This window comes from Aythya fuligula, chromosome 14, assembly GCF_009819795.1.
Source record: "Aythya fuligula isolate bAytFul2 chromosome 14, bAytFul2.pri, whole genome shotgun sequence".
NCBI lineage: Eukaryota > Metazoa > Chordata > Aves > Anseriformes > Anatidae > Aythya > Aythya fuligula.
In genome coordinates, this window is record NC_045572.1 from 6,938,723 (window position 1) to 6,954,601 (window position 15,879).

The window sequence follows — 15,879 nt, forward strand, 5'->3', positions numbered from 1 at the left end:
AGTTGGCTTAATTTAACAACAAGCAACAGCAAAAGAGACCCCATTGTCTCGAAGGACTTTAATTCTTTGGTGCTAGCTTGATTGCTGCTCATTATTGGGAGTCCGAGTTCATCTGTGTATATTTTCACATCGCTCTTAGTGATATTAGTGTGTGAGGGAGGTGTACTTAGTCCTTGGGATTACAAAATTGAATTTTCTGAATTTGTGGTTGTATACTACAGTGAGAAGCTGGTAGGAAAGACTGCTACAGCAAGCTTCAGTATGACCCTTTCACTTCTTGGCCCCATTTGATTTTGAAACTATGCAGGCTTTGTGCCAAAACTTCCCATGGTCTCTGACGGAGGAGCTGGAGTTCAGAGCTGAGAGGTGCTGGAGGAGAAAAAGCACTGCCACCTGAATGTCATGATGCTGCTTCCTCCTGCAGAAGGAGGCTTGCATGAGATCTGGTGCACAGAGGGGACAGCTGCATCCCTTTTAGGAAGCTGCATGGGTGATGGTTAGGCTCAAAGATGCACCCGGTATGACTGGTGCCCTCAGCTGCTTGCTGGCTGCTGGGGCAGCACCACTGCCTGAAGCCTGTGTCCCCAGCACGGTGGCAGTGTCTGGGCAGGTGGAGCTGAGTGGAGCAGCCTCTTGTACGGGAATAAAACCTTTGAGATAATTAGAAGCAAGTGGTGGAAAATGAGACAGCAGTCTGAGGAAGGGAGGGTTGTTGTTGCCATGCCCAGGGGTCTGTGCTGGTAGGATTGCGCTTCTGTAGTGCTAATGACAGGAAAAACCTCACAGAACCCATTTATGTACAGGCTCTGCACTTCAGAAGTGCTTGCAGTGTTGTGGCAGACGGGTTGGATTCACAAACTGGAGAGATGAGGGAAGCATGGTAGCAATGCCCCATGCCTGTCAGTGTTCAAGGCGCAACTTGAACAATGCCCTCAATAATAAGGCTAACTTTAGGTTAGTCCCGAAGTGGTCAGGCAGTTGGGCTCGATTTTTTTTGTCTAATCTAAATCTACCGTCTTTTAGTTAAAATCCATGACTCCTTGTTCTGTTGCTACATTCCTTGACAAAGAATCCCTCCCCAGCTTTCCTTTAGGCACAGGCTGAACAACCCCAGCTCTCCAGCAACTCTGGATGCCTTGGTCAGCAGAAGGGTGATTGTGGACTGGCTGTGTCTGTGAAGGCAGCAGTAAGATTATAGATGTATAACCCAATTTATCTTCTGCAGAAGACAGGAAAATAGAATTAATAATGCCTCTATTTAGAGTAGGGAGAGGTTTAGATACCGTAATAAAAAAAGATGAATGAATGTAGACAGAGGTTATGAAGATGATTAGGACAATAGATAACTTGTCTCATCAGAGAAAATTAAAAAATTTTTTTTAGCTCAGCAAGAAGATTGAGAGGGTACACGACTTTAGTGAACAGGCTTGTTCATAAAATCCATTTGTTGGGGGTAAAAACAAAGAAGTGAAAAGAGCTATTTAGAATGAGTGATAGTATGGCTACATACTAAATCAATATAAGTGGATCACTTCAAAGTCTTCATGATTTTTAGAATGTAAGAATAAATTACAACTGGCTTTAAATATTAAACAGCTTCATGGAAATCCCAAAGCAGGATTTCTGGCCCTTTAAGGGTTTGGACTTTTGGACTTATTTTGAAGTAGTGAAACTACTTAAGAAGAATATTTTTAAGAGTAGTGGAGACAAAGAACTGAAGATTTTATTTTTTTTTTCTTTCTTCAGAATAGATCCTGCTGTGGTATAGAAAAGCTGTAGTAGTGGGAAAATGTCTGCTGTGAGCTCTGATTTCAGCATCCTTGCAGTGTCTCACGTTGATTTCAGCCGTTCTGGTTTTGCTGGGGCATGGAAGGGGCAATGATGGTCTTGCCCTGCCTTACTCCTCACACTGCAAGCTCCTGTTCCCGAGCCTGTTGTAGGGTTTTACCATCTGGAAGAGACAAGGACTGGCTGTGTGTTGAAGCAGCCAGCTCTGCCGGTGCTGTTGGGCAGTTTTGGAACAAATAAGGTTTCTGGGCCAGATGCTTGGCACTGTGACAGGTTGCAAGCTCTGGGGTCAGGTAGGAGATCTCTCAGGTCTGGCTGCCCAAGGTGTTCCTGTTCTCCTGCAGAACTGGCCGTAGCTCACTTCCTCTGTGTATCCGTGTGAGCACGAGGATCCAGGGTATTACCCGTGTTCTTACTGTTGCCTGTGTTCCAGTGGTAATTTTACATGACAGACCAAAAATTAAAGCTTAAAATTAGAAAGCACGAGCCTGTGTGTAGGGTTTGATGTAAGAGAATGGATGGTTTTATGAGTGTGCCTGTGGGTTTTGATCATGTCGCATGGTTGTGGTTGCAGGGAAGTGGACAGACTGATTCAGCATGGTTCCTTTCAGCCCTGTGTTTGAGTAAGTTTTCTCCAAAACTGAACAGTGGGGCAGATTATGAAAGTGTAAAGCTTTTTTTTTTTTCAGCTGTACTTCACACGAGACGCACAGCTTAAGGATTTCAAAGGACCAGAAGGAAGCCAGCTGCATGAATAGCTTCACGTTAAACACTGAGTTCTTGGAAATACTCAACTTTACAGCTCTGTTGTGACCAGTTAGCTTAATTTCTTGAAAGGCTGCAAAGAGTTCTCACTTGTTTTCCTGCAAGAACAATGTTTGAGGAGTATGCCGCTCCTTGTGTTAGAAGTGATTCCCCAGCCCAGAACTTGAGACCTTTGAAAAGCCGTAACCCAAGGGAGGTCTGACACAAACTGCAGATGAGCCATACGCACAGCATATGGATTTAACTGAAGATAAGATTAAGGAATTAACAAAGCTTTTGTTTCCACAAGTATCAATTCCCACGTTGATATGGCAGAAAGAAGCCTGAAATACAGCCTTTAATACAGTCACTGGCTGCCTGCTGGAGGGCAGAAGAGGCTTTGTCCTTCCCAGTAGGATGCCAGGACAGCCTCTTCCCACCCTCATGGTGGCCAACGAAGGTGGCAGTAGTGGAAGATTGGACTTCAGTACCCAGGGTAATAAAGTCTTCAAGCTGTGGCTTTATCTCCACCATCACTTGGCAGGGAATTGGCAGCCGTGGGGGAAATGAGAGAGGGAGCCGCGGGCAGGCAGAGGCATGGCCGGGGTGGGAAGGAGCCGTGAGCTGTGGGATCACGGGCAGGGAGCACCAACAGTGACCCAGGCAAAGGCAGGGCTGTGCACGCTGTGTCTGCCAGAGCAGCAGAAGTGGTTCATTGAAATGCTGGGGGAGAGCGTGCAGGAGCTGGCGTGCTGGTGGCACTCCTTGTGCTGCTGATACCGTGACAGGAGCAGCCTGCAGACAGGCTTTAAACTGCAAGGTGCTGAAGGGCACGAGATGATGCATGGGCACCAATTTGTGGCTTAGGGAGGGGGAAAAAAAAAAGCAGCGGTGCCTGTGTGTGTCCGAACTGCACAGAGGGCTTCCCCGCCTCCCCTCTGCCCATCTCCGCCTCCGATCAGCGCCCAGGCGGTGCTCACGTAGAGAAAGCTTTTCTGTCATGGTCATCGTGCACCACGCTGCCGAGGAGGATTAATAGTGCTGTCTGAAAGTGCTGTCAGACCCTGTGGGCATAGTGGGAATGAGACTAGAAAATGGTAATTTTCTTTTGATGGACTAAAATCTTACTATTTCTGAAATGGGCTTTGTTCCATTAGATTTAATTGAATTCTTAGCGTTTTATTGACAGGATCATAGTATGGCTACCATTGCCTCTTCTTCCCTTGACTCTCTTTTATTATCTCTCCCTTATAATATCTAGTGAAAAAAATCTAAGGTGGTATTGGAAAAACAGATTACTCGTATAGGAATTCATATCAGCTGTATAATCTAAGTTGCAGTCTGACTCTCTTGCAGTGTATATTTTTTATTTAATTCTTGAAATCCTACTTTTAAACTTGCTTTGTTGCTTCTGGCTCCAATTTGAAAATGAGAAGACCGTGTTGGTTCAGAGTCGAACTCCTAATGAACACCCACACGCAGTACCTGGCTGCATACAAAGGTCGGGGCACTGTTCCCTACTACCCTTTGAATCTAGTTAAAATAACTGCACCTGCTGAGAGTTCTTTATAAAAAGTCTGAGAGTTAGCTTTCTTTAATTTGTGGAGGAAAAAAAAAAGGCAACAACTTTCATCTTCCATTAATTCCAGAGAGCTGGTTGTCTTTTGACACTCTGACAAGCTGTTTGAAACTTACTAAATCTTTCAAAATCTCTCATTAAAATAAAAAGGAATAGTGTTTTTTTTTTGTTTTTTTTTTTTGAGACTGGCATGTGAAATTATGAATTAAAGGATGGGTGGAAGATAATTTTGTTTTTTAGGGTCGTTTTAGTGATTGCTGAGATTTGAGCAAAGTAAGTGGCCACCTCTAGGTTGTTTGGAATAGGAAATTGGTGAAAACAACATGACTGTTTTGGGGGGATTGGGAAAGTGAGAGTTTTACATGTGGATGAAGGGGGGAATATTTGTCACGAGCTCGGTTGTGGCATATATCTTAAATGCTGCAATGGCTTATCGATTTGTATACCTGGGGTGGTGAAATGAATTTCACTATTATTAGTCTTTTCCAGAATAAATAAAGAGAGTCCTGTCAGCTACATAATTTCATAATTTCATGGCTGGTTGTCATTTTCCAGCACCAGAGGAACATTTGTCTTTTTCACCAACAGAAAGACTAAAGCTCTTAACGCTTGTTAAAGTAATGAGTCATGGTCCTCAAAAAGTTGGGTAAGGGATGGCTTGAGATTGACATTTATAGCTCATCTGCGCTTGTACAGCAGCTTTTTCATGTGTCACAGTGCTGAAGTGGTGCGTTTTCATCTTAAAATGTTGTGTGCCATTCTTTGTAGTAGTATTTAAGATGATGGAAGGGTGTTGCATAGGAGGGCGCATCTGAACAAAACGGAGTGTCTGGGTACAGCTGCTCGGCCAGGCTGCTGGCTGTGCTGGGGCTGCGCTGAGCTCTGGAGGTGCAGAGAGCTTGGGTGCTGGAAACTCTTCCAGGGCAAGCGTGTGGATGGTTAACCTCGGGCTCTCCAGCTGTAGGGGATTTTTGAGTAGTCAAAATATGTCTCCCAAATAGGGGATGCGCCCCGCTCGCTGCCTGGCTGGGGGAGCGGGCCAGCTCTTGGCAGTGCTGGCACAGCATCGTCTTGGGATTTAGACGTGGACCTCTCCCAGCCCTGTTTGGTAGTGGGATTGCTGGGAACTGATAAGCTTTCATTTCTGCAGCACTGGTTGAGGTTCTTCCCTTATCTGTGAAAAATGTGCTACTCTGGTGCTGGCCTTTGGCCACGTGGATGCTTTCGTACAGGTTTGGGAAGCCTCTGACACAGCAATTAGTCATGAAGCAGTTGGTGTGCTTTCCTGGTCACCTCCCCTTGCCCACAGATCTGTGACCTTGGGTACCTAGCGTTTGCTAAACTAAATCCTAGCCGTTTGCCAAACGGTCCTAAAGCACAGCAAAGTCCAAGAGCACTGGAGCGGATGCCAAACCTCCCTGCTGTGACGGTGGGAACAAAACGCTGCCCCTCGGGGGGCGAGGTGTGTGTGTGTGGGGGGGAAGAATCCAAATTTTACATCTGAATACGCACAGAAATGATCCTTCGGGCTTTTAGAGGAATTTCTGCTGTTGTTTAAAGCAGCCTTTGCTTTTCGTGGTTGCCCAACTGCGCTGTTACCATCTGAAGCCCAGTCTCCTCCCGCAGCAGATGCAGCCCCACAGGCTATGAAATGCTGGAGCGTGTCACGAAGCAGAGCCTTGCCCCGAGTGCAAGCGGTGCCGCAGCCAGCCAGGTCATCGCCCCGAGTTGTTTACAGCCCCACGAGCTGTGGTGCTTCCCCGTGTGTTTACAGGACACGCTGCTGCTTTCGGCTTAAAAGCAAAGCTTTCACTGGAGCTTTGAAAGCATTGTAGTCCGAAATAGCCAGAGACTGCAGTTCTGCTCGGAATGGCCGTGCCACGTTGTGTTTGTGTCCCTGGGGGATTGTGGCTTATTACAGCACCTGTATAATTTGAGATAAGGACCAAAGTGTCCTTACTGAGCCCTTCCTCCCTCCTGCCCCACTCTCCCCGTTCTGTGTGGTGCCCTGGCTGTATTTAAGCAAACGCATTTTGTTTTCCAAATCAGGTCCCCCAGGAATCCTTACCACTGTGTCAGGAGTGCCGTGACAATAAAGTGGGACAATCTTTTTTCATGCAGGTGACTTGATGAAGAGTGCCTCTGGGGAGTTTGCTGATGACCCCTGCTCCTCGGTGAAACGAGGGAACATGGTCCGGGCGGCACGTGCCCTCCTCTCCGCTGTCACCCGCCTGCTGATCCTGGCTGACATGGCAGACGTCTACAAGCTGCTTGTCCAGCTCAAAGTAGTAAGTGCAGCTCTGAGCCGTGCCTGGCACGCCGTGCTGGCTCTGCCGCCTGGCTTTGCCTCCTGCCGGTCGTACTGACCCTGGAGCTCACTCCCAGCGGCTTGCCTCTGGAGCGGTGATGCTGGCAGGTTTTTTTTTTCTCTTAGCAGAATGTGTGCAGCTGAGGAGTGTAAAAACATCTGACAGATGTTGTCAGTGGCTTTTGACTCTGCGTTGCACTTCATTCTCAACTTTTAGTATTGAGACTAATGCACTGTGGTCTGTGAACAGCAGATGATAAATCGTTTAATCAAAAGAAATAATTTGGTTTTCTTATTGACTACTACTCCCTTGTATCTAGCAGATGTGACTAGTTATTAGTAGGAACAAGTAGCTTCAGTGGACTAAATCAAATGAATGTGGAATATAGAAGGAAGGCTTTTATTTTTATGAGCAGGAGGTGGGTGGTTTGTGCAGAACCTGAGGTGCAGCACAGCTTGGTGTTGGGCTGGCTTCAGCTGGGGTGTGAGGGCTCCACTCTTACCCTTTGACAGCCACAGCCGGGGCTCTGCCAGGGCCCTGGGCTCTTTGAGACACGCATGCCTGGCTGTCCCTGCTGGCTGGTGAGCATGGAGCTCAGCCTGAAGTACTGTTAGCCCTTGACACGTCTCTCTCCAAACAGTGAAAGGCAGGAGAGGAAGATCACTTTGTCTGCTATGAAGCCCATTCTGAAAGCCCATAACTTTCTAAACTGTGTACTGGAATGCTCGGAAAAATATGTAAATATATCTGTATATTCTTTCAGGTGGAAGAAGGTATCTTGAAACTAAGGAATGCTGGCACAGAGCAGGATCTGGGTATCCAGTACAAAGCCCTCAAGCCAGAGGTGGACAAACTTAACATCATGGCAGCCAAAAGGCAGCAGGTATAGTGATAGCAACTCTTTCTTCCATATATATCATTTCTTTTTATTTTTCAAAACAAGAAAATAAGGCAGCCTTACTGCTCTTGGGGACTACCTGTTGCTGCTGCTAATTCTTTTTTTTTTTTCTTTTTTCTCAATACATTGTGTTGCACTCAGTGGTTTTTAGGAAATTGAATGGCGCTTGCCTGGTAAGCAGAAAATCTGCTCAGCTGTAGTACATCGCCTCTGACTCAAATTTTCCTGATAGCATTTGTTTGTTAATGCTTTAGTACCTTAATGAAATGCTGCTTCTATAGAACTGCATTGATGGATGTCAAGACTTCCCATTTTGCAGCAGTGCAGGTGTGGGTAAGGAAAGAGAATTGAGACAAATTTGTGGCCAGTGCTCTGACCATGAGACCACACAGCCTTTGTGATTTGCACAGATGTAGTGAACCCTGGTCACTTAAATACGGAACAAAAGGCACGGCTGGGAACAGAATTACAGCTTTTTCCAAGGGAGCACTGTGCCATGCCAAGCAATGCACCATAGCTGGCTAGTCTTGCACGGAAATGCCTGTTTGAGGAAGGGTTTGATATCCTGATTGCTTTGTGCATGTCCTGTATTTGCATAGCTAGCGCTTAACCTTAAGTCACGTGTAAAGGTTTTGTTCAACATCGCCGTTGTGACTCACTCCTTTGTAAGTTAAGCTTCAAAAGAAAGTAGAAATACTGGCAGTCAGAGTTACCTGAAACAGCATAATTCTTTTAGAGCATGTTTCTTATTCTGTTGTTCTGTACAAACCAAAACTGCTTATGCATCTCTGACTGCTTGTTTGCTTGCATGGATTCATCTTTGAAAATAAACTGGATTCAGTTTAAAATGGATTGTTAGTTGGTTATGTATCTAGAATCCGATTGCAGTAAATGGGAGTGGGGTTACGATGGCAATACAATAAATGTTCTTAAACTGCTTCATGATGGATTGTTTTACACTATGGGAAGTGGTTGCATTAAATCTGTAAGCCTGCTTGGCGTGCCCTCCCTGCTTAGTGTGCATCTTACAGAGGTCTTGTATTACACATCCATTTTGAAGGGTCTGTCAGATTTTTTTCCCTGTATGGTAAAGCAGCCCATTTTTTTTCATTTTTGTTGCCTCTTTGTAAGGCTTAAGAAGTAACTTGAAAATGTTCATGTTGCTAATAATTGTGTTCATTCTTCCTTTTCATAAACCTTACTGCTTGTGCTGGACTCAGAACCTCTATCTATTCATGGTACTTCATTCCAAAACAGAGGTGATGATGCTTTAGAGAATTGCAGTAGTGAGTGTTTTGGAAAAGACCTATGGACTCTTAAATCTTTATCTTAAATTAGCAGTAATTATAGTCATTGGATTTATTTTCTCCCTTTGGAGATGAACAAGAAGTTGAATGAGATGATACTCTTGTCCTTCTAAAATTCAGTGTGTGAGTCTCTTAAGGAAAGTGAGCTCCATCTTCTAGGTGTGATTAAAGAAGACATTCTGGTTGTGAGTCTTGGAGTTTAAATTTAAGATCTGGCTTCTCAGATGCAAATTCATGACAAGGCTCTCTTGGTTGAGCTGCTCCATACAGAACAAGCATGTGAATTTTTTAACAAGTATCTCTGTGCTAGTTGCACAAATTAATTGGGTTAATCACTTGTGAAATAGAGCCGATAGACTAATGTTAGCGATTGTCAGAGATTGCCTTTCTTTTTTCTTCCTTCAGTTAAATGATGCTTGCCACTTATGTCTAAGCATCTTAAAGCACATTTTATTTTAAGATGTGGAAGACTGAGGTCGCTACTTATGCATTCTCCTGATGTACCGGTATTGTCTGCTTTCAGAGTGCTGGTCCTGTAGTGTGGCAAGGAGCAAACATGTCTCAGATCTTGAAATGTGAAGCTGTGAATTGCCCTACAGTACTTTTTTGAGTTTTTGTGGAGCTGTTGTGTTCTAAGATGAGTTGAGCTATTAATAATAGGGATATGGGGAGAGCTCAAGGTTGGGTTAGATTTGAGCATACTAGCCAAAGAATCCGCCTGTCTCTTGAAGATGCAGGGAGACAGTGTATGGATTGAATGTGGGGACTGTTTTCAAATGACTTTCTTTCTTTAATTTTCCTAATAGGAATTGAAAGATGTAGGTCACCGTGATCAAATGGCGGCAGCCAGAGGAATCCTGCAGAAGAACGTTCCCATTCTCTATACCGCATCTCAGGCCTGTCTGCAGCACCCTGATGTGGCTGCCTACAAAGCTAACAGGGACTTGATCTACAAACAGCTTCAGCAGGCGGTCACTGGCATCTCAAATGCAGCTCAAGCAACCGCATCAGATGATGCTGCCCAGCAGCAGGGTGGAGGTGGAGAGCTGGCTTATGCTCTGAACAACTTTGATGTAAGTTCTGAACCTGTATGTAAAAAGTGGCAGCTCCGACTGCTGCCTTCGCTCACCTGATTTATGAGCAACAGCTTGCTTTTGCTTATATTACCTGAAAAATCACTTTCTGCTGAAATACTGCAAGTCCCAGGTGAAGCAGGCTTTTATTTTTTCGAATATGGCTCTTTTGAAACTAGGATTGATAGAATATAGAAAGGAGCGGTGCTGTTCTCAGTGATTGAAGGCTGTCAAGTTAAACTAGCTCAAAAATAGCTCTTAGCCTACTGATACATTAGATGTAAGTCCTTGGTTTATTTGAAATTGATTATTTCATAATATATTTATGTAATGTATTCTTGTAGGTGACAGAAATGACTTTTTAAAAGTGAATAATATATTTGCAATTGCCCAAACTACCTATTGAGAAGAACTTGAAGTGGGAAGTGTAATATGATCTTTGGTTGGGAATGAAATCACTTCAAACTGATGTGTTGTACTGATCTGTCATATTCTTTATCTTGTATTCTGTAAGTTACTGAGGATAGCCATAGACTTTTACTGAGAATACTTTCCTTTTGAAGCCAGTATTTTGTCTACTGCTGATTCGGCCTCAGAATTTTAAACACCTTGGCACCAGCTCACTTCTAAAACTTATTAAATAACACAGGTCTGTTGCTCAGAAAATGCATAATGCTTTTTTCCCCCCAGTGTTGTTCACCTCTATTTTAGCTCGTAGCACCCTTGCTCTTCTGTGTTAATTTCCTGCCATGTTTCTTAACTTCTTTTACCATTTCCCTAAAGGATAAAATGCTATTTGAGGTTTTCCCTATGCCAAGTGTAAAGCCTTTCTATGCGACCTCTTGGGTAATGAGATGTCGTGATTATCTTGATCTTTGGGACTGATTTTGGTTTTAAATCTCCTAAATTCCATCAGTTGAGCATTCAGCTACCTGAGTTTTATTTTAAGACTGTGCCTTGGGTTTGCACCCAGAGGACCACAGGTTTGATCAGAGCCCTGTAGGACAGGAAGGCAGCTCTGGTAACAGCACGTGACATTAAGGCCTGGCTTTGGTATGTAGAAGTAAATCTGAACTGACTTGTTTTTCATGTATTGGCTAATCTAATTCAAAGCATTTAATATGATTTCTGATCCGTGTTCATATTTTACTATATGAGCTTTCTAATACATGGCCAGAGACTTTTTTATTTTATTTTTTTTGGCTGCAGCCTGCGTTAAGCTTCTGAGCTTTTAGTTCTGTGTGGCACGACTCCCTAATAGCAGCAGGGCTTGTTCAGCAGGCTGGCCTGAATGGGCATTGTGTGCGAGGGCTTTGTCTGCTCATCCTTGCCAAAGGAGATGGACAAAACAAATGTGTTCAGGTTCTCTGCAGATGTTATCCCTGCACTTCATTTCCTGTTAACATTTGAGTGCTATTGTGCTCCTGTAATAGAGGTTGTGCACACGCCCTCCCAAATACTTCAGTGTTTCTACTGTGCTGGTGAAATATTAAGTGATTACCAGAAGATAACAAGATAATCATTATCTCTCTCCCATTCATATGGTGCAATTTTGGAGTTGTAGCATACTACCATTGGAGTGTCTGCATGGCTAAAATGTTCAGGAGAAAATGGGACTGTTAGAAGAACATGTGCTGTGGCTAAACCTGCTGTGAAGGCCGTGCGGTTACTCAGTAGGGAGACCAATTGTACTGACAGTAACGCTGAAGTTAGCTGGACTACAAACTGAGTGTGGAAAATTCCTTTTTCAAGAAACTTCGGGGCTTCTTTCATAAAAAGTTACCATCATTTTCCCCTCCTGCTCACTTAATTGGAAGAAAACCTATGCAAACCCTAAACAAACCAGCAAAATTTGGAATGGCCAAATCACGCTCCTTAATAAACTGCAGAACCTGTTTATTTAAACTACCTGGAAGTACTCACAAGGTGATGTATGCTCCACACTGCTGCTTGGTCAGCTTTCTATGGAGGGTGATACTTGCCCCTTGAAAAGTAGATGCTTAAGGCTGAATAAGCAGTACTGATTTTTCTTAGTATGATCTGTGCTTACTAATAATCTTTCAAGATAAAGCTGTCTTATTCCACGAAGAAATCTATTTCCCTATTTTAAACATTGATGTTGATGTTTCACTTGAATATTTGAGAACACTATTATATATTTACCTGTATAATTGCTTACTGGTGAAAGGAGGACTGGATAAACTAGGACACCAGAGTACTATATATAGGACTAATTTTGGACATTTGTTTTTCATGTTTTTTGTTCATGATGAGGTAATTATATCTGACAAGTTTAAATAGTGAAGGCATGTCCGGATTGACATGTAGTTAAAAAGAGTTCTGTATTTGAACTTTATTTGTCCTGGCACATTTGATTTTGCCATTCATATAATGAGACTTCTTGTGGCCAAGTTCGGTTTAGCTGTCAAAGCAGCACAAGAAATGACTAGCAACTTAATGTGATGGGGGACCTTTTAGTAATTTTACTAAACTACTCAAGAAAATCACTCTTGGTGCCAGAATGTCATTTTGCTTTTCATGCTTGATCAGGGGGTTGCTGTAAGTGTTGGTCTTTTTGATGACTTAACAGTAACTTACTGCTCAGTCTGATATCTAACTTCCAAAACCTTTATTTTACCAGAAACAAATCATTGTGGATCCATCGACCTTCAGTGAGGAGCGTTTTAGGCCTTCCCTGGAAGAGCGCCTGGAGAGCATCATTAGCGGAGCAGCCCTGATGGCTGATTCATCCTGCACACGTGATGACCGACGGGAACGGATAGTTGCAGAGTGTAATGCAGTGCGACAGGCCTTGCAGGATCTACTTTCAGAGTACATGGGGAATGTGAGTATCTTCTGTTCTGTTTGTTTGTTTGTTTTTTGTGGTTTTAGCTCTGTGAGATCATCCAAAATAGGGGAGTCAAAGCTCCGGGTCTTGAAGCTGGTTTGTTCTACTCCCAAACTGGATTTGAGCGCTAACCAGAAGTACTGAAAGGTTTATCAGAAGGCAAGCCTGGAGGCAGAATCAAACATAGGTTTAAATCATCTATGATACTTAAAATTGATCTCTGTTCTATTGTCATCATAGTACTGTTTTTAGGTTATGATTCTTACATACTGGTTTGTGTAGAAATTCTATAGAATTAGGCCGTCTTCCTCCTCAGTTTGCATAAAGTAACTAGGCCTATGGAAAAAAGTAGTGTTTTTTAACTTTTTTTGAAGCTTGGAAAATTTAAATGTGTTAACTTTTTAGCTGAAGGCATAGGTTTTCAGAATCAAGTTAATTGCAGTTGCTATTCCATTTGAACAGAAGTGATGTAGAAAATTAAAGCTGAAATATTTAGTAGGAAATTTGGAGAGGAGTTTGATATAAATATTGAACTGAGAAGCCTTCCTCCAGTGTTTGTACATTACACTACACGTCGTGTACATAGGGTATTTGGAGCTCGAGTGTGTTTCTACAGTTGGAAAAAGTGGTGTGTCATGAAGATGAGCTTCTGTGTTTGAAGGCATCATGCTATAATATCAGATGCTGCCTCTTTTTTCCTTAGCCCAGGGGTTTTTAATTTTAATAGCTTTTGCAGTGTTGAGTGATAAGCTTGGGATTTCATAAGAGTCTTTAAGCTTAATCAGGTTTTTAAACATAAATATTGTAAAAGGGAATTGATTTCAGGTGAGAAGTTGTGGGAATGACAACAGTGAGATGGTTTGTAGCATCATGGCAGCTAAGATTGACTGAAGAAATCATAAGGGGCTGAGGTGAAGCCTTATTTAGACTTCTGAGCATGTTTGAGGTAAAACTTAGCTCAGAGAGATTTTCTTCAGATGGCAGAATTTGTTTAGCAAGGTTGCTGTGTTAGGTACCTTACCTCCTTACCTGTGATTCTGCTGTCTTTTGGTGAAAGCTACTTCAGCGTGAAATAAGCAGTCCGAAGTCTGTGTGTGAGACTTAGGTGGTTGTTATTTGGAGAACAGAGGCGTGCAGTGAAAGGTAGAAAATAAAATGAGGGTTTCTGTTTACCAGTGGAAGACAAGGACAAAGTAATTGAGCAAAACTGAAAGACAAGTCCCACGTAGCCTGTGGGCTGAGCTAGGTGCTTCATGTAGTCTTCCTTAATTGCTTGTGAAAGTAGCTTGTGCTTGGCATTGATATTGTATAGAACTGGAGGTGGCAGCTGGGGAGCAAACCACCACAATGCGCCCTTTGAAATGCCTTTCAGAGCAGGGTGTTTTATTAGTATATGAGGCATCCGTGGTAATCCCTCAAACAAATGTGCTGCTGGACTGGATGCAGGCCTATCAGCACGACTGAGGATAAAGCATCCACCAAATGCTAATTAAAAATGTGGAGGAAGTAAATGCTCAGTCTTGTGCGCAACAGATTCGGTTGCATTTCTCTCCTTGATAGATGGTCAATACCTGCGTAAGATCTCAGAGCTTTGACTTCCTCGTGCCATAATGCCTATTGTGCTCCTCTGGCTGTGTACTCTTGTCTCCGTTATGCAAGTTAAAGTAATCGCGTGGAGATGGAAAGAATGTATTCCCTATGTTATCTCTTTTAACACATTGTGAAATTAGTGGAGCATACTGAATTTTTTAAAGTCAGTGCTATGTTGTGATTGTAGACAGCGTAGTTGGGAAAATGAGATTAGAAATTCAGTGAAATGGAGTGGAAAAAGCAATAGATAAATTATGGTGAAAATGTGGGATGGTGTGTGAAAATCCATACCGAGGGTAGAAAAAACTACAGGATGATGAAGCTGAAGAATGAATAATAGCTGGGGACCTATAAAAGCATTTGGTTCATCTACAGGAAGAGCAGGGATGTGCTACTTTTAATGTTTCCTCTGCTATTACTGTATTGTGCGTGTACGAGATACCAACAGCACGGCACCCAGCCATCTCCTGTTGTGCATTTCTCCATCCTACCTTTAAAGATGGAAATGAACTGGGCATTAAATCTGTTAATTGCACGATACTCGCAGTGCATCATAAATGTTGAATGGTAGAATACGACCAAGAGACCTGTTTTTTCAGAGAGAAAACGGGGATGAGCAATACTCTGAAAAGGTTGAAGCACAGGAATATCTTGAGGCAGATTCCCTTTTAGTTTTAGATGCCTTCTGTTTTAGTGACTTCCTCTAGCTTCTGGGCTTTCTTTCAGATCTCTGGTAATAAAAAGGCTTTTTCCACAGGTAGTTTATAACTCCAAGTTTAGTGTTTTGGACCCATGGTTTAGCTGTCTCTTCAGGCCTGTCCCCGAGGGTTCTGTAAGTCTTCAAGCGTTGCTGGCTGTGTTATGATGTGTGGCAGAAACTTCTGTCTGAAAACAATTTTCAGTAATAAAGAAATTGAATCACAGGTCCCCTTGACCCTTGCATTTGCTGGCATGGTGATGAAACCCATAGCTAGAAGAAGGGCAAGAGTTGCTCCTTCACTAGTTTGTTACAGAAGTTTGTATCTTCTTTTCTTGGATTGGTGTCCATCTGGCACACCTGTTACAACTATTTCCAAAACAGAAGACTGGCCCACATTGGTCAGACTAAATTTACATCAAGGCCAGAATCCTGTCTTGAGAGTAGTGAATGGCGGATGCCTACAGGAAGGAGGACAGTGACAAGGGAAGGATGCAGTCTGACTGGCCCAAAATAGCTCCCAGATGCCAGCAGTCTGTAGCTCGGATAATTCCAGAGCTGGCATTGCTGGCTGTGTTTAATAGCTCCTGCTGGACTTTTCCCCCTTGAATTTCTAGTTTCTTCCTGAACCCTCAGGAACTTGCAGCACCCACAAGCTGGAAGGCTCCTTGCTGAAGAAGATGAATCGTGGCGCATGAAGCAGCACCTCCTTTAGTTTGAAGCAGAGCGCCCTTCTGTCTGTTCGGTTTGCTGTTCCCTCCATCTGATTTCAGAAGAGCCTGAGCAGCTATTCCCTGCTTACCCTTCTCTGTGCCATACCACGTAGCAGACTTCTGCCTCCTCTTTCCCAGAATGAAGTGTCCTAGTTTTATTAGTTGCTTGCCATAAGGAAGGCGTTCAACACCACCTTTCAGCTTTGGCTGGGCCCTCGGTGCTAAACAGCACGGTGCAGTAGGACGGGGTTTGTAGGGGGAAGGAGGACTCGATGCCTGCCTAGATCTGTGTCTCTCACAGAGTTTTGCATCAGCTGGTTGTAGCCTGGTCCT

At 43.5% G+C, this 15,879-nt stretch overlaps 1 protein-coding gene across 1 annotated transcript in view; it reads left to right on the forward strand.

Annotated features, from left to right (window-relative positions):
• The window catches only part of CTNNA1 (catenin alpha 1), a 112,056-nt gene that overhangs the window by 17,712 nt on the left and 78,465 nt on the right, over positions 1-15,879 (forward strand). The window contains exons 4-7 of the mRNA XM_032196655.1: positions 6,233-6,399; positions 7,184-7,303; positions 9,432-9,698; positions 12,340-12,543. Coding sequence (XP_032052546.1) covers positions 6,233-6,399; positions 7,184-7,303; positions 9,432-9,698; positions 12,340-12,543 — 758 coding nt within the window. The remainder of the gene's footprint in view (positions 1-6,232; positions 6,400-7,183; positions 7,304-9,431; positions 9,699-12,339; positions 12,544-15,879) is intronic.